General features: G+C 39.8%; 1 protein-coding gene across 2 annotated transcripts in view; it reads left to right on the top strand.

Moving 5' to 3' along the window:
* The window catches only part of LOC126190854 (carbohydrate sulfotransferase 11-like), a 362,774-nt gene that overhangs the window by 316,348 nt on the left and 27,507 nt on the right, over nucleotides 1-18,919 (top strand). For both annotated transcript variants that reach the window (XM_049931443.1, XM_049931444.1), the window contains one exon: nucleotides 6,253-6,468. In XM_049931443.1, coding sequence (XP_049787400.1) covers nucleotides 6,253-6,468 — 216 coding nt within the window. The remainder of the gene's footprint in view (nucleotides 1-6,252; nucleotides 6,469-18,919) is intronic.

An 18,919-nucleotide genomic window follows, 5' to 3' on the forward strand; every position in this document is an offset into this window, starting at 1 on the left:
TGAAATTATAACACGATAGTAGAAACAGACAAAATGAAATATAAGTAACATATTCAGGCGGCAGTTCGTAAGTTTAAATAAAGAAAATCAATAATGTAACACTGGAATTTGCTTAATTTTTCAGCTCTTCCAGGAGCTCCTCGACAGAATAGAAGGAGTGAGCCATGAGGAAACTCTTCAGTTTAGACTTAAAAGTGTTTGGGCTACTGCTAAGATTTTTGAGTTCTTGTGGTAGCTTATTGAAAATGGATGCAGCAGAATACTGCACTCCTTTCTGCACAAGAGTCAAGGAAGTGCATTCCACATGCAGATTGGATTTCTGCCTAGTATTAACTGAGTGAAAGCTGCTAACTCTTGGGAATAGCCTAATATTGCTAACAACAAACGACATTAAAGAAAATATATACTGTGAGGGCAATGTCAGAATTCCCAGACTATTGAATAGGGGTCGACAAGAGGTTCTCGAACTTAACACCACACATAGCTCGAACAGCCCGTTTTTGAGCCAAAAATACCCTTTTTGAATCAGAAGAATTACCCCAAAAATTAATACCATACGACATAAGCGTATGAAAATGTGCGAAGTAGACTACTTTTCGTGTTGAACTGTCACTTATTTCAAATACTGTTCTAATGGTAAATAAAGCAGCATTTAGTTTCTGAACAAGATCCTGAATATGGGCTTTCCACAACAGCTTACTACCTATCCGAACGCCTAGGAACTTGAACTGTTCCGTCTCGCTTATAATATGCCCATTCTGTCTGAACAAAATATCGGTTCTTGTTGAATTGTGAGTTAGAAACTGTAAAAACTGAATCTTACTGTGATTTAGAATCAAATTATTTTCCACAAGCCACGAACTTATTTCATGAACTACATTATTTGATACTGTTTCAGTATTACACACAAGATCCTTCACTACCAAGCTGGTGTCATCAGCAAACAGAAATATTTTTGAATCACCTGTAATACTAGAAGGCATATCATTTACATAAATAAGAAACAGCAGTGGCCCCAGCACCGACCCTTGGGGAATGCCCCATTGGGACTGAACATCACTACCACTCAATATTGCGGAGAATTACCTTCTTCTTTCTGTTCTTAAAGTAAGAGGCGAACCAATTGTAAGCTACTCCCCTTACTCCATAATAGTCCAACTTCTGCAGTAATATTTTGTGGTCAACACAGTCAAAAGCCTTCGTTAAATCAAAGAAAACACCTAGCGTTCGCAACCTTTTATTTAATCCGTCCAAAACCTCACAGAGAAAAGAGAATATAGCATTTTAGGTTGTTAAACCATTTCTAAAACCAAACTGTACATTTGACAGCAAATTATGTGAATTTAAATGCTCCAGTAACCTTGTACATACAACCCTCTCGATAACTTTAGCAAACACCGATGGCATAGAAATAGGTCTATAATTGTCAACATTATCCCTATCTCCCTTTTTATAAAGTGGCTTCACTACCGAGTACTTTAATCGGTCAGGAAACCGACCACTCCTAAAGGAAAAGTTACAGATATGACTAAGTACTGGGCTAACATACATAGAACAATACTTCACTATTCTGCTAGATACCCCGTCGTATCCACGAGATTTCTTGGTCTTTAGTGATTTAATCATTAACTCAATCTCCCTCTTGTCAGTATCATGGAGGAGCATTTCAGGTAACAGTCTCAGAACGCTTTTTTCTACGAGCGCTATATGATTCCCTATTGGGACTAGGTTTCTATTTAGTTCACCTGCTATATTCAGAAAGTGATTATTAAATACTGTACATATATGCGACTTATCAGTAACACGGAAATTCCCACTACGCACTGATTCTATATCCTCGACCTGTCTCTGCAGACCAACCACTTCCTTTACGACTGACCATATGGTTTTAATTTCATCCTGAGACTTAGCTATTCTATCTGCATACGACATACTTTTTGCCTTCCGAATAACTTTTTTAAGCACCTTACAATACTGTTTGTAATGGGCTGCTGCATTTAGATTTTGACTATTTCTAACGTTTTGATATAATTGCCACTTTGTTCTACAGGATATTCTTATCCCCCTAGTCAGCCACCCAGGCTGCCTGTTTGTGCTAGTACCACGTTTTGAACGTTCTAACGGAACGCAACTTTCAAAGAGCACGAGAAAAGTCTTGAGGAAAGCATTATATTTATCGTCTACTGTATCAGCACTATAAACATATTGCCACTCTTGTTCCTTGATAAGGTTTTACAAAGGTCTCTAAAGCAACTGGATCAGCTTTCCTAAAAAGTTGATAACTATATTTAATATGTGTTGCAGCACAAAAATCTTTTAGAGTTAAAACTTGTGCATCATGATCTGAAAGGCCAGTCACCTTTTTGCTAACAGAATGCCCTTCTAGTAATGAGGAATGAACAAAAATGTTGTCTATGGTTGTTCTACTGTTCCCTTGCACTCTCGTTGGAAAGAATACGGTTTGCATAAGATTATATGAATTAAGTAGGTCTACCAGCATCCTTTTCCTTGCGCAATCACTTATACAATTAATATTGAAGTCACCACATTAACTAACTTTTTGTATTTCCTATAAAGTGAACCAAGAACCTCCTCTAGCTTTAGCAAAAATGTTGTGAAATCGGAGTCTGGGTATCTATAAATAACAACAGTTAGAAGTTTAGCTCCACTAAATTTAACCACACCTGCACAACATTCGAACACCTTTTCAGTGCAGTACTTTGAAACATCAATTGACTCAAATGGGATACCGTTTTTCACATACATGGCTACTCCCCCACACCGCAAAGAGCTCCTAGAAAAGCTGCCAGCCAACCTGTATCCTGGTAAAGGAAGCCTCTGAATTATCTCCTTATTTAAGAAGTGTTCAGATATACCAATAATTTCAGAGTCAACATCTATAAGCAGTTCACTAACTTTATCTCTAATACCTTGTATATTTTGATGAAATATACTAAGTCCCTTATTAATCGGATACCTAAGCTTAGTCGAAAGTGGTTTCTTTGTTAGAGAGACTTCCCTTAAGCAGCAATACCTATCAGCTAACTTCAATCTAAAAAAAGGTATAGCTCTAACACCCTACTACAGGAATTTTCCCATGAGTGATCCCACCACCCCCACCTATGCTGTCACCTATAAGCTTTGCCAACCTCCCCTTTCCATACCTGTTGAGGTGCAGGCCATGTCTAGTGAAACCCGTCCTGCTGATAGACTCCACCAACACCACTGAAATGTGACTTATGCCTTCTGTCATCAGCGCACCCCCTAGTCTCATGTTATTACGCCTGACGGCTGTATTAAGATGAGGCCGATCGTGACGCTGAAACAGTTCCACGAAATGCACATTCGTGTTGCCAGTCTGAGTGGCTATCTTTTCCAGGTCACCATCTATGTCATACTCCCTATCCCTGTCAATACTATTTTCAGCCCCACCCACAATCGCTACCTGATCCTCTTTAGTAAAATCCCTGCATAAACCCCTATGTTAACAGTCACCTGAGCTAATCCTGCATTAGGCTTCACAATGCTGGTAGCCTGGTACTCACTCCCCAACACTTCATGCAACTGCTGGCCTACACCTTTACCAAGAGAACTACCTAACAGCAGAACCTTCTTCTTTCTCTTAGACTTTGCAACTGTCCTAGCCACCGTAACTGCTGAGGTCTGCTGCATACTTCCTACATCTGCAGCTACTAGAGATTCCTCTCCACTAGACTCTGACAGTTGGTCATATCTATTGCAAACACCAATAGTAAAACTATCTGAAAATCTCCTTCTCCTAGCATATCTCTTGCCAACAGCCAGCTCCCATTCCCCAACCCCGTTCTCCCTCCTCATCCTATCTAGCTCCTGTGCGTTTTTCGACTGCAGCTGAAGGGCAAAGATCGTACGCTCCTGCTCCTCTATCAACTTACCCTTGCTACATAACCTGCAGTTCCAGGAGAGGATCTCACCAGAATGCCCACTGGCTTCCCCACTGCATTCCCCCGAGTGAAAATACTTCGAACAAGTCTCACACCTCAATCCACTACTCACGAACCTACGGCAAAGCCCACACTTCTCACTCATGGTAAAATTTTACAGTTATTGAAACAAGAAAACTACTTTATCCAAGTTCCGCTACTACAATAAGAAGATGTTAAAAAACTGACTACAATAATCACAAACTTGTTCTACAAGGGAAGTAACTACTATTGAGTAAGTACTATTATTGACAGTATTAATCAACAACAAATGAGAATATAACAAAAGACTAACACAGAAAGAAAATCAAACGTCTAATGACACAGTAAAGAAACTGAAAGCAGTTTCCAAAAATTTCATCCGAAATTATTTCACCAGAAAACACCAAGAACACCGGTTGAAGACTACTAAAGTTCCTAAATAAACCACTATACATAAACAATTAATTAGTACTTAGCTTTCGATGCGCCGCTACAGCTGCAATTGATCAGCGCGGAATGTAAACACAGGTAAGAGGTTAAATTGCTCGATACGAAACACTCACAAATATCAGGTCGGAACACAAGAAAGGCAGAGGTGAATGAAGAAACCATTAATAAGTCACTTATATAGTAAATATTATCACAAAAACCGTTAAAATATAAATCTGAAACCTAAAAATATGTGAAAACTTAGAGAGCGATCTCACACACAGTCACGCGCTTATGACGTTAGTTAGGTTTAAGTAGTTCTAAGTTCTAGGCGACTGATGACCTCAGAAGTTAAGTCCCATAGCGCTCAGAGCCATTTGAACCATTTTTTTGTACGTTTGTTATATTCCATGTGGCAACCCTTTAGTTCACGATTTTCCGACTGTTTTTTCTTTTCTGAGGTATAGTCGTCAAGATTGTATCCATACTATTTCGAGGCTCATTATTTCAAAACAAAAAATAAAAGAATGGAAACGCAAATGAAAGCACACAAAGCATTTGACATCGGGTGCCGCGCGACTGCTTGCTAAGCTCGGCAGTGTCAATGAAAACTACCACACTAAGGGGGGTAGGACGTCAAACGGGGCGACTTGGGGCAGGAGAGGCACCACAGGACATTTCAATTTCCACTGTCTATACTTTTACAAATAAATTCATAAAACTTTGTCAGCATGACCAGAAAGGATTCAGAATTCACACTCATAGCAGTGGAAGTTCTAAAACATAACGAAGTAATTTTTTTACGTGTGAAATTTAATCATTTTTTTCACTTACTAATGACAGCATTTGTTGCTATAGGTACACGTTTCTTCATATGTAAGAGAGATTCTTCGATGAATTTTGCACAGCATACGAACCATACTTAAAGGTGTATGAAACTCTAGAATTTTCCAAATCTAGTAAAAACTGTGTTAAAAATAGAGGTAATTAATTATGAAATTTGTGTTTTTCTAAACATGAAGTTTAAAACATAACAGTTCATTAGTTTTTTAATAAATTAAATATTCCCGCGCCCGGGTTCCCGGGTTCGATTCCCGGCGGGGTCAGGGATTTTCTCTGCCTCGTGATGACTGGGTGTTGTGTAATGTCCTTAGGTTAGTTAGGTTTAAGTAGTTCTAAGTTCTAGGGGACTGATGACCATAGATGTTAAGTCCCATAGTGCTCAGAGCCATTTGAACCACTTTTGAAATTAAATAAATTGTAGAGTTTCATACACCTGTGAGTATGGTATGTATGCTGTGCAAAATTCATCGAAGAATCTCTCTAACTTATGAAGGAAAGTGTACGTTTAGCAACAAATGCAGCCATTAGTAAGCGAAAAAATAACGAAATTTCGCACGTAAAAAAAATTTGTTTTGTTATGTTTTCGAACTTCCACTGCAATGAGTGTGAATCCTGAATCCTTCCTGGTGATGCTGCTGGCCTGTGTGGCCGAGCGGTTCTAGGTGCTTCAGTCTGGAACTGCGCGACCGCTACGGTCGCAGGTTCGAATCCTGCCTCGGGCATGGACATGTGTGATGTCCTAAGGTTAGTTAGGTTTAAGTAGTTCTAAGTTCTAGGGGACTGATGACCATAGATGTTAAGTCCCATAGTGCTCAGAGCCATTTGAACCATTTTTTTGAACCCATAGTGCTCAGAGCCATTTTCCTGGTGATGCTGACAAAGATTTATGAATTTATTTGTAAAAGTATAGACAGTGGAAATCGAAATGTCCTGAGATGCCTCTCTTGCTCCAAGTCGGCCCGTTTGACGTCCTACCCCCCTTAAAGTGTCGGCATAACAGTACGCTGGAGCTGAGGCGGTGTTGCCCGCTGTGCAGGAGCCGGAGTGGGGCGGCGCGGCCGGCGGCAGGGCCGAGCTGCCGGCGTGGATGGCGTCGGTGGCGCAGCGCATGGAGCGCCGGCGCCGCCACCTGTCCGACGCCTGCTCCGCGCTGGGGCTGGACGCGCCGGGCAACGACTCGCTGCACCGGCCCAACCCCTGGGAGTTCTTCGTCAACCACAAGCACCACCTCGTCTGGTGCAACGTCTTCAAGGTACTGCAGCACTCTCGCACAAAAAGCGAACAATTCTCGCTAATTATGGGTAAATTGTTCCCCCAACTTACCTTGCTTCTCCTGTTTTTGTGCTTCTAAATCTCTTTCTAACACATTCTAATCTCTCAGTCGCCTCATACCTGATACACACAACTGCTTCAGTAATGTGTACTCCATATTGCATGGGGGCTTAATTAAAATGCAATAATTTTTGTAGCTGTGTGTCCGGTTACGAAATCTCGTAACCGGTTGGCCCTGAATAGTATTAGTACGCAATCTGACTGCATAAAATAACAATAAAGACTGACAAGAAATTTCCGTTAACACAATTGATTAATTAAGTCCCCTGCAACTTTAAAAGCTACGAAACAACAGAGCACAAGTGTAACTGTTCTGTGTGTGGTAGTGTGATTCAACGTACATGTATCTGGCACGGTTCTTCCTCAATACGACAAGATATTTTTAAACACCATTTACAATGAACTAATTGAAAAACCAGAAATACTATAATTGCACATAGAAACCAAAATTACAAGTCTAACACATGAACACGAGCCAGATGCTTTGTTGACTGAACCTGTGACCAAGAGGCATTGTCATTAAAGAAATGTGAAATAATTTTTTTTTACCTCAATATATATTGACGAAAAATACACTGTGATCATTGCAAAATCTTCCATCTATACATTACACCAACCGAACAGCATCTACTCTCTCGCCTAACAGAACAACAACTGCACTCGACATCCTCTGAACTAGTACTGCTCTCGACATCCTCTCAACAAGTACTGCCCACGGCAACCTCTGAACTACTACTGCACCAGTGGAGGCGGCGAAAAAAATCTTTGGCGCAATCTCTGGCGCTGTGACTCAGTGTAGCCACCTTTCAATATTTAATCTTTCTTTTCCTGTATTTTCTTTTTTTTTCCTTTTTGCCAGTCACCCAGGTTCTCCAGTTAATTCTAGCTAGAGCTGTTGCTGCTGTCTTCAGTCCGAACACTTGTTTGATGCAGCTCTCCATGCTGTGCAAGCCTGTTCATCTCCCAGTACGTACTGCAACCCACATCCTTCTGAAGCTGCTTACTGTATTCATCTCTTGCTCTCCTTCTAAGATGTTAACCCCCCTCCCCCTCCCCACACACACACATACACTTCCCGCTAATACTAAATTAGCAATCCCTTGATGTCTCAGTGTGTGTCCTATCAACCGATTCCGTCTTCTAGTCAGGTTGCGCCAGGAATTTCTTCTTTCACCAATTCTATTCAGTACTACCTCATTAATTACGTGATTAACCCATCTAATCTTCACCAATTTTCTGTAGCACCGTTTTTCAAAATCTTCTATCCTCTTCTTGTCTAAACTGTTTATCGTCCACGTTCCACTTCCATATATGGCTACACTCCAGACAAATACCTTCACAAAAGACTTCCTAACACTTAAATCTAGATTCGATGCACTTGTTAGTTAAAAACAGCTGTTGTGCAGTTCATTGTATATACACTGAAGTCTTAAGACAACACAGTGTATTGGTTTGATAAAAATGCCGCGCGGGATTAGCCAAGCGGTCTAGGGCGCTGCAGTCATGGACTGTGCGGTTGGCCCCAGCGGAGCTTCGAGTCCTCCCTCGGGCATGGGTGTGTGTGTTTGTCCTTAGGATAATTTAGGTTAAGTAGTGTGTAAGCTTAGGAACTGATGCCCTTAGCAGTTAAGTCCCATAAGATTTCACACACATTTGAACTTTTTTTTTGGTAAAAATGTAATGCTCTTAATCAATAATAACAACGATAATAAAACATATATTACACAGATCTGCAAAAAAATATTTTTTGAAAGTTGATTGAAATTTGATAACTGACTTTTATGTACTTTTCAGCGCTGATTTCAAAAATGCAATCCATTTTTTTTTCTATCACGTTAGGTTTTCTCACAAAAATGGGAGTATTTTTGGGTATAATAAGAAAATTTAAGCAATTTATCACGTTTTTTTCCAACGTTATAAAATTTTATTTTATTTATAAATCATGTTCTAAACTACATTTCCAGTACACTTCCATTTCTCTTTAAGCTCATAAGTCCGTATAATAACGCTTTCGCTTTCTGTCGAAGCTTCTTTTATTGCTTTTCCGGCTGTGGACTCGTTGAGGATCATCTCTTTTCATCATCCGCTAACATGTTGACGTTCTGTCTTCTTTGATATCTTATTTCCATTTCTTTGATGTCTTGGTGGAATCTGTCGCCCTGCTCTTCTCTTACATCACCAAGGTCTGCAGGGAAGTAGTCAAGATGTCAGTAGAGAAAATGAACTTAATGCTCATGTTACAGCCCAGCTTCTTAAAGTTGTCCAGCATGTCTGCGACGATTGTCTTCTAGTTTGGACTTCTTTTGTTTCCTAGGAAACCGGTAACAACCAATTTAAAAGATGTCCATGCTGCCTTTTCTTTTGTTTCCATTTTGTCCACAAAGTTGGGATCTCCCATTAGTTTTCTAATGTCTGGTCCGACAAAGATTCCTTCCTTTAGTTTTGCCTCGGATAAACCAGGAAACTGTCCACAAAAATATCTGAAACTCTCCCCTTCTTTTGGAAATGCCTTAACAAATTGTTTCATCAGCCCCAACTTAATGTGAAGTGGTGGAAGTAAAATCTTTTTGGGGTCCAAAAGGCTTTTCCTCTCAACATTTTTAACCCCAACCTGTAAGGTTTTTCTCAAGGGCCAAGCTTTTTTTATGTAGTGTTACTTTCTGTCTCTCCTGTCCCATTTTCAGAGAAAGAAAGGGAACTTTGTATAGCCACTTTGTTGACCAAGCAGCATTGAAATCACTTTTAAAACACCATATAGTGTTTATTTGTGGTTTGCTTAAAACCAGTTCAAGGTTTTCGTAACATTCTTTTAAGTGAACCGAGTGTCCAACTGGCATAGAAGCATACTTACTGTCATTGTGTAGGAGTACTGCTTTAAGGCTTCTTTTTGAAGAATCAATAATAGTCTCCACTCATCAGGAGCATATTATATTTTGAAACTTGCCATAAGTCCATGAACATCACTGCAAAACACCAGGTCACCTTCTTGAGAGAAAAAAGATACCAAACTCCTTTTCCCTCGATCGATACCAAGAAAAGGATGTACCTGGAGCCAACATACGTTTATATTTCAATCTAGATCCTAAAACCTCTGCCGACTCTTTAGAAAGGCCTAGGTCTCTAACTAAATCGTTCAGTTCAGATTGTGAGAATGGAATGGGATCGGTTGTTCCAGGATCGTAGCAATCTCTGTCTTCTTCACTATCACCTTGCTGGGCCAATGGCTCGTGATCATCTATATCATCCAAAGAATCTAGAGGAGACGGTACTGGTACTTCAGGTCCATGAGGAACAGGGCGAATGGCTGATTGAATGTTAGGGTAAGAAATATCCTTTTTGTTTTTCAAATTGAAACCTCGTACGTTGCAAGAACAAAAATAGCAGTAATCACTATGATTTTTGGGCTCCCTACAAACCATTGGTATTCCAAAACGTAAGGACTGCTTTTTCGTTGAAACCATTGTCTCAGTTCTTCAACACACACTGAACAAACTTTATGTGGGGCCCAAGACTTATCTTGATCGCCTAACTTTATACCGAAATAGGTGAAATATACTTTTTCAACAAAATCGGAAATGTTTCTTTGTTGCTTTTTAACGATATATTTACCACAAATGTAGCAGAAGCAATCTGGCGAGTTTATACATCCTCTGGTAGCCATTTCCCATTGTCCATAAAATAACTTCACAACACAATAAAATAGTCACTACTTTAAAGCACTAGGAACAACAACACATGAACTGTATAGAGTGAAGAGGTACTGTGAACTAAAGGACAATAGCGGAAGCTCACTGCATGGTGATGGTGAGGGAAGGGGCAGCGCGACAGACAGGCACTGATATGAAAATACTGCTGGTTTCTCCTAATTACTCTTTATTTTACGTATATCTAATATAAAAACAGCTAAATAACAGTTTCTGCAGATCCTAAAAACCAATATTCAAACTCACTAGAGTGCTGAAATATCGAAAAAAGCCAAAACCAGACAAGCAGTTTGTGAAATAACTGAACGTGATGGAATTTTTTCACTATTTTTCCCGAAATCAGCGTTAAAAACACTGTAAAAATCATTTAATAAATTTGAAACAATTTTTATGTCGCAGAACTGTATTATTGCACATGACACTTTCACATTGTGTATTTTCCGTCTTTTTTTCTGGAAAAACTTAATCCCAAAGGTATGCAATGCATAATACTAATACCCAATCCTCTTTCTGAGCTTAACAGCATCACTCGTTATAGAAAGATGCTAACTCTGTATTTCATGCGGCAAATCGGAAGTTTCGATACATAAAATGGAAACCTGGCATCGTCACTTCAGTTCTGACATCAGCTAACAGTGGGCGCAGTGTTACATTGTGAAACAATTTGTGTAATTTCTGCAATGACTGTTGTTGTTGTGGTCTTCAGTCCAAAGAGTGGTTTGATGTAGCTCTCCATGCTGCTCTATCCTGTGCAGGCCTCTTCATCTCCGAATAACTACTGCAATCTACATCTTTCTGAATCTTCTTATTTTATTCATTTCTTGGTCTCCCTCTATGATTTTTACCCAACACACTTCCTCAAATACTATATTGGTGATCCCTTTATGTCTCAGAATGTGTCCTACCAAAGGGTCTCTTCTTTTGGTTAAATTGTGCCACAAATTTCTTGTCTCCCCAATTCTATTCAGTACTTCCTCTTTAGTTACGTGATCGACCAATCTAATCTTCAGTATTCTTCTGTAGCACCACATTTCGAAAGCACACGGCTACACTCCAGACAAATACCTTCACAAGAGACTTCCTAGCACTTAAATCTAGATTCGATGTTCACAAATTTCTCTTCTTCAGAAAAGCTTTTTTTGCCATTGTCAGTCTACATTTTATATCCTCTCTACTTCGGCCATCGTCAGTTATTTTGCTGCCCAAATTATTCCATTTTCTCATTTTGCTTCGCTTCACGTTTGGTTTCCAAATAACGACATGTTCCAAACAAGCAGATTCACTCGACTGTTCTGTCAGTCCCAGCCAGTGTTTCATGCTACAAGATTTCTCCCGTCCCATCTTTATATCTTTGATGTTCCCTACTTCCCCTGAAATCTCGCACGTCCACTAACAAAATTCTTTCATTTTTTTACTATGTAATTCTCAGCTTTGAAGACTATAAATGTAGCACTAGTTCTGATTAGAGAAGAGTAGAGGAAGAAAGGAGCCGTAGGCCCAACTGAAGCTACCATACCTGCATTCACCAGCTTCGACTGAGAGAAAGGGTGGACGTCTAAATCAGGACGACCAGAAGGCGATTTGAATCTCTCAGGCTTGATATTTAGATGGTAATTATTCTCATTCCTCATGAAGAAAGAAGCCATGTGCTATGCAGCCAAGTTAGAAATATACCACACGAAGTATTTAGACATACTGAGTCTAGTAAAGGTAGAGCAGCCGTCTAAAGGAAAGGGAAGTAATGACAGTGGCACGTAAAGTGCCCTCCGCCACACACCGTTGGGTGGCTTGCGGATTATAAATGTAGATGTAGATGTAAAATGTGTTCTTCACTTATAGAAGCACTCGTTTGGTTCAGAGTAAGGTATACTGCTTGTGCCAGCGATACTGATGAACACAAATGAAATAGTTACAAAATAGCCTCAGGAGAAGTGAAACTGACGTCAAGTGTTGAGCAGCAATCTATGGTAAGGTCTCGCTAGCACTCAAGACATCAGCACATTTATCGACAGGAAGAGTAGAATGGAAGTTTAGCAGATAGCGCTCAGGTGCTGAGAGGTGTTGACCAACGTGTGACTTGATTCGATGGTTCTGCAGCAGACATCTGCTTCTCAAGTAACCCAAATGAGCACAAGGAAAAGGCTTTGTCCGATGACAAACTGAGATCATCAAAATGGAGAATATGATTATAAAGCTAAGTATAAGTGACTAATCCACTATCTGTTGTTTATCGACCTAATTGCGGATTTGTATCTTGCACCTCGCACTGTAATTAATTTTAACATGAAGGGACTACAATGTGTCTACACGAGATCAGCAAAAATTAATGTAAACCATTACGATACCTCAAACAAGAGAAACAATATTGGTCACATTATTAACAGAACGACGTAACTGCCAGCAGCAGTAGGCGCAGGGAATCGATAGAAAAGAAGACTGTGGTCATGTTTCATCACTGTTCTGCAAATGCTCGCATTTGCCTTGAGTTTAACTCAAGGCAAAATCGCAGCTGCCCCATAGAAAACGACATTTTCCATGAACGATATGATAACCGAACAAACGTAAGTTATGCAGTGATTGTTGAAGCCATTGAATTTTTCACTGTCTTCGTCCACGTCATGCTAAAATTGGCTAAACCTGCTATTTTGCCCCCCCCCCCTTGCTTTCAACACAAACGTATTACAAATTCGTGCCACATGTAAAATTACCACTGCCTTGTGATGGCATAAAGCAGGTATCGTGTCTAATTAGCGTCGGAATTGAACTCTGGAAATGTTACCTGCAAGTGAGAGACGTCTTTATGTGAAATACTTGCATAGACTTAAAAGGTTGGAGAGACTGTAAAACGTGCAACGAAAAATGCAATGACGCAAGAACACCAGACGGTGACAATGAGGAAACTGGAAAAGAAGAAGCTGAAAGCACTTTAATCATGGTGCTGGAGAGAAAGAAGTTCAAAGTTAAGCAAAGTCACAAAAGTACGAACATGGATGCATTGCAGTGGATGAAGAAAGAAATGTGTGGAAAAACGAGTTGTTGGAATGTGTGCTACAGCAACTGGGTTTTATTAGTTTGGCCGTGCAAGGCAAGACTTGCAAGTGAAGTAACTGATTCGACTACGATGCACATATGATTAAGAACATTCCGTTTTCTGCGAATACGATTGATTGGAGTGGTAAAGGATGTAGATAAACTGAGGGCAGTATGAATCAGTCAAAAACTGTCGACTAAAGAGTAAGTTAAAAGCTAGAAGAAGAACAGAGTAAGGAATGTGTGCTTTTAGCAACTGGGTTTTATTAGTTTGGCCGTGCAAGGCAAGATTTGCAAGTGAAGTAACTGATTCGACTACGATGCACATATGATTAAGAACATTCCGTTTTCTGCGAATACGATTGATTGGAGTGGTAAAGGATGTAGATAAACTGAGGGCAGTATGAATCAGTCAAAAACTGTCGACTAAAGAGTAAGTTAAAAGCTAGAAGAAGAACAGAGTAAGGAAGTGTAACTTCCATCCTACAACTCAGCATGTGGAGGCTATTGTTTCGATTGTAGCAAAGCCTTTATGCAAAATGTCATTCGTCTGAAAGGTGAGAGTTGTTTTCTGAAACATCAATACTTTTCATCTCGCTCATAGTCTACAGTATGAGTTACATTGTCGAATTTCTACAAAAGCTTTAATCTTGCTAGTTTTCCAGTAAAATCCGCTTTTTAAAATTTGCTGTAAATTATTTATCACAACTTTCCAGAATTTTTTTCCTTTTTGCAATGCCATACTCAGCTTTCTATGTTTAATGTAGCGAATCAGAGATGCAACACGTCCCAGGGTAGTCTGATCGTGCTCTCTTATCTGTCTATAAAAATTAAACTTTGTGTTAATGTTTGTCGATAGCCTGTAAGAGGGCTTGGAATAAAAATATCAACAAAAGTAGGTCTACTCTATTACATACTATGCCATTTGACTACAACAGTAATAGTCAAATCTCGATTTATCGAATCTCTAGGGAAGGCAAATTCATTCGATATACCGAGGGTTCGATATAACGCGGTTTCTGAGAAAAAGAAAGTTTACAACCCACAATTCTTTTTATTAATGTACTGTAATTTTTTTGCGTTTGTGTGTGATATAGGTATATGTTTAGGTTTGGTAACATAAAAAAGAAATCGAGATATATTGTTATGCATATTGTTTTATTTCTTCTGAAATAGACAACAATTCATAAGTTTAAAATAAAATACTTTCAATGTGAAAAAAATTCAATTCAATAAAAGAACATGTAGTGTGTAGAGTAAAATTTCCATAAATCATTGGCTTTAAAAGTAATTGTAATTCTAGCTTGCTTTAAGTTTTTGATCACCTATAGTCAATTTCATTATCTATGATTACAATAGCTGAGAACACATTTTCTCTTCCTCCTCATACTTATCCATGTACATTCTGATTGCGACGATAGCCGCTTTTGCCTGCCTGGCCGTCACTGACGGTGCTTCTTCGACCTCCCCCTCCCTCTTTGCCCCATCCTGTTCGCCATAGTTGCCGCCTTCCTCTCCTCTTCGTTCCCTGTCTTCACGGAGTCAACAATGGCGGCGTCGGTTAGTGATCCTGCTACTGACACATCGTTGTCCACAGCCACTAAATCTTCAAAACGAACGTGAGTGGTGTCAAAATGAGTCACAACCTTCGTTCATTCAGACCCAGCGATACTGACAAGGGATGCCTTGCCTCCTGTAAGTACTGTACAAAATAAAAACTTTAATCAAAGTTCCCATAAACCAGTGTCAGAATCAAGCTAATATTTTATATTAAACCCATCAGCTGCTCGTTTTTACCTGTCGTCGAACATCCACATGTTTGGAAACGATTGACGATCGTTTGCTCCTTCACTTTGCTCCACGCTTTATCGGGCATTCTCATAGCATCTAAAATGCAGATAGTTGTATTGTTGTCATCGTCAATACTGCGGACTGTCATTCGGACCACTTCATACCAGTAGTTTTCTTTGTCGTTCTTGATTATTCCTTGATCTAAGGGCTGTAATTTCGATGTAGTATTAGCTGGCACAAATTGTACTGTCACGGATTTTAATGGATGGATAGCATTGTGCTCACTGCAGCTGTCCACAAACAACACAACTTTTAAGTCATTTTTCTGTCAAAATCCTTTAACCCGTTGGAAAACACTTTTGAAGTCCTCCATGCTTTTTTGTTCCCAGTGTACTCCACAGGGAACGACTTACACCCAGAAATAACATCGCGGTTTCTTAGGTTTTCCAATCATAATTGGCTTGAGTCTTTCTGTGCTGCTCATATTTGCTGTTACTATAACAGAACAGTAACATGATCTTTGCTTAGCTTGCCCCTGTGACATTTTTTTCCTCAGAAGCTCATACTTTTGTCTGGAGGACACTTGCAAAAACAGTTCAAGTTCACCTGCGTTAAAAACCTCATCACTATTGTAATCTTGAAGGAGCCTTTGAATTCTCTTCCACTTATGACAAACTTTGTTATCTCACCTTTTGGACCATGTTGTTTCCTCAAATTTTCAACCCATCCGCTACTCACAGGAAAGATATCATATCACAATGCTGCTGCAAAATAATGTGCCTTTTCTTTCAAAATAAGTCCACCAATGTTCACATTATTGTACGTCTGTTGTTGGAACCACTGCACTAAACTCTCTTCTAAATCTGGAAACTCCGCCTTTTGTTGTCGTTTGCGATCTGTCCCTTCAGATCTGTGGTAATTACACAGTCTTCATTCCTGATTACTGTGGACAGTGTACTTGCCGGAATCCCAAACTCTGCAGCTATGTCTCTTTTTTTCGCTCCTGCTTTCACTTCATCAACAGCGATTGTCGGGTATTTCCGCTTAGAACCATTGGATGATGCTTACCGCTCACACTAAAGCAAAACAAACACTTCGATACGTACAGGTAAAATCTGTACTTCTCAAGCCTTCCAAAAACTTGGATATAACGGCGGGTTTTCTTTGGGATATCAAGTTTTTGGACTTTCAACGGCAGGGAATGAAGAAAAAATTCGATATAGACAGGTCTTCAAACATCGAGGGTCGATATATCGAGGTTTGACTATATACGTGCGCTCTACACTCGTCGAGGTGAGTTATGGGCATGGAGGTAAAAATATTCTACCTCCATGGTTATGGGGGTATATGCGTCGATTAAAATCAAATATGAAGAGCCCTGTTGACATCTTCCCTACCACTGTCGATAACGCTGTGTTGATTTTCTCTGCCTCGTGATGACTGGGTGTTGTGTGATGTCCTTAGGTTAGTTAGGTTTAAGTAGTTCTAAGTTCTAGGGGACTGATGACCATAGATGTTAAGTCCCATAGTGCTCAGAGCCATTTGAACCATTTTTGAACGCTGTGTTTCATGGAATTAACATGTCAATAAGATGGTTTCAAAGTCAATTACACATAACGTTTCAGCGATGATTACGTATCACATCTGCTCTGTGTCACGGGTTTGATGCACCAACCGGACGGCGTCACGGACACGCTTAGACGCTTTAAGATAGATGTGAAGTATTCTGTAGATGCACCAAACAGTGATGTTAGTTAGTTCACATCAGCAGCAGACAGAAATGAGTTAATACTTATGAGTGAAAGTTATTCCATTCCACTGTGGCAGGGCTTTACAGCAACCAGTTTCGAATTTTTTCAGAACAATAACAATTTTGACTGCAAAATTATTTAATATCTGTGACATGTTTCACCCTTTTGGGGCATCATCAGATTGTGTAAAAGTAGCTGTATATGCAACTCATCCGTCATAAAACCATGTAAAACGGAAAATGGACGCAACAGTAACTGGATATATAATCCACCCATCACAAAAACATATCAAATAAAAGGTGGACCTTGAGCACACCAGCTGACTCCATACATCGTGGTGTGTGCGGCTCATACCGCGTTTATTTTGTAAGCGTAGCCCTATTTTGTACTGCTATGACAGAGTCAGCTGTTGTTCTCAAGATCCACATTGCACTGTATATGTTTTTATGACGGATAGATTACATATCCAGTTACTATGGCGTACATTCTCCATTTTATATCGCTTTATGGCGGATAGGTTGCATATCCAGCTGCTTTTACGCAATCTGATGTTAAATGATTTGGCAACCAAGACCGTTTTTGCTCTGAAGCCGATCAGTGACATTTGATTTCTCTTGATTCACGTAGTCCCGTCAGCAATCTAAATAACTCACACTATGGAGACGGAAGTTGGGTATATGGCTTACACTATATTCCATAAGATGAGTTAGCGACAGTACGCGGAGTTTGACTACCCAGACAGGCAACGCTTCGTAGTCAATTTGAAACACAGTGCCGAAGAAGGCAGTAACAGAAGTCGGCATGGCACAAACAAGTAGCTTTTCTCCTGCCTCCCTTTGTTGCATGGTACCGCAGCGTAGAAGGGAGGATGACACAGGAATGAAACCTGCACTCCAAAACTGAGTACCTTGTTTTGCACTGTCTCATTGCTTTCCTGGGAGAGACCGTGTATTGATAGAGGTGTTGTTAAAACTTCTATAAGTAGGACTCGTAATCCTCAGAAAAAAACTAATAAATGTGTGATGTCCTGGCCACATAGGACATTCTGAGCGTGGTGGGTAGAACTCCTCTCTCTCTCTCTCTCTCTCTCTCTCTCTCTCTCTCTCTCTCATTCCTTATATGTCTCTCTGGGTCGTGCGTAGGTATTCTCAGTGTTTCTATATGTACAGCACTACTAGAAAAAAAGGTAGGCTTTCAAACAAATTTACCTACAAAAAATATAGGTTGATACTTAAAGAGAAGGTAGCAGCAACCAGCCACTTTTCATCATGTTATTTATTATATTACAGTGTTGACTGCTTGTGTTTATGCAGTAGTGAAGACTATACGAAGCTCTTTTTTTATTCGTATGTACAAACATAATGTAAAGCACCATACAAACACCAAAAACACGGCTATGGTCTCAAAATGTCAGTTTTCGACAAAATAATACAAAAATTGTAGTGGGTAGTTATCATTTCTCTGGAATACAATGCGTTTATTGTGTCTCCCATAAAATTAGTCGTTTGGAGATGACACTTGTACAAAGTCACCAACTTTGACGTATAAAAATATGCCATTTTAGTACCTTACTCCCACCTGCCCCCATGGCAAATTTCTCAGGACACATCTGGTTGGAAGGTTTATTTTATTAGCTGTTCGGCAGTTACAAATGATGACCCAACACGCAGTTTTGAAAGGAACATTCGCTTTCATAGAAAAAGGCTATTCTGACAGAATAATTATTATTATTGCGAATGGCAGTTCTGCACACAATGTACAAAGATAAATAAATCCTGCTTCTGTCAGAAAAGTTCCAGGACTTTTTTTTTTATTACAAGTAATGATCCCAGCTCCTGTCGAAGTAGTCCCCTTGACTATCTGTACACAGTTGCCAACGTTTCTGGAGGTCTTGAAAGCGAGCAGGATAATTTTCAACTGCGATGCTTGTCAGCTCATTTTACCGGCCCGTTGGCTGACTATGATATCTTGAAGAAGCTTTTCTTTCTGTGGCCTTTTCACTCGCGGAAACAAGAAAAAACTGCAAGGCGAGAGGTCAGGCGAATATGGCGGATGTGAGACGGCTTTAACAGAATGTCTGGCCAGAGACACGGTA

This window comes from Schistocerca cancellata, chromosome 6, assembly GCF_023864275.1.
Source record: "Schistocerca cancellata isolate TAMUIC-IGC-003103 chromosome 6, iqSchCanc2.1, whole genome shotgun sequence".
Lineage (NCBI taxonomy): Eukaryota > Metazoa > Arthropoda > Insecta > Orthoptera > Acrididae > Schistocerca > Schistocerca cancellata.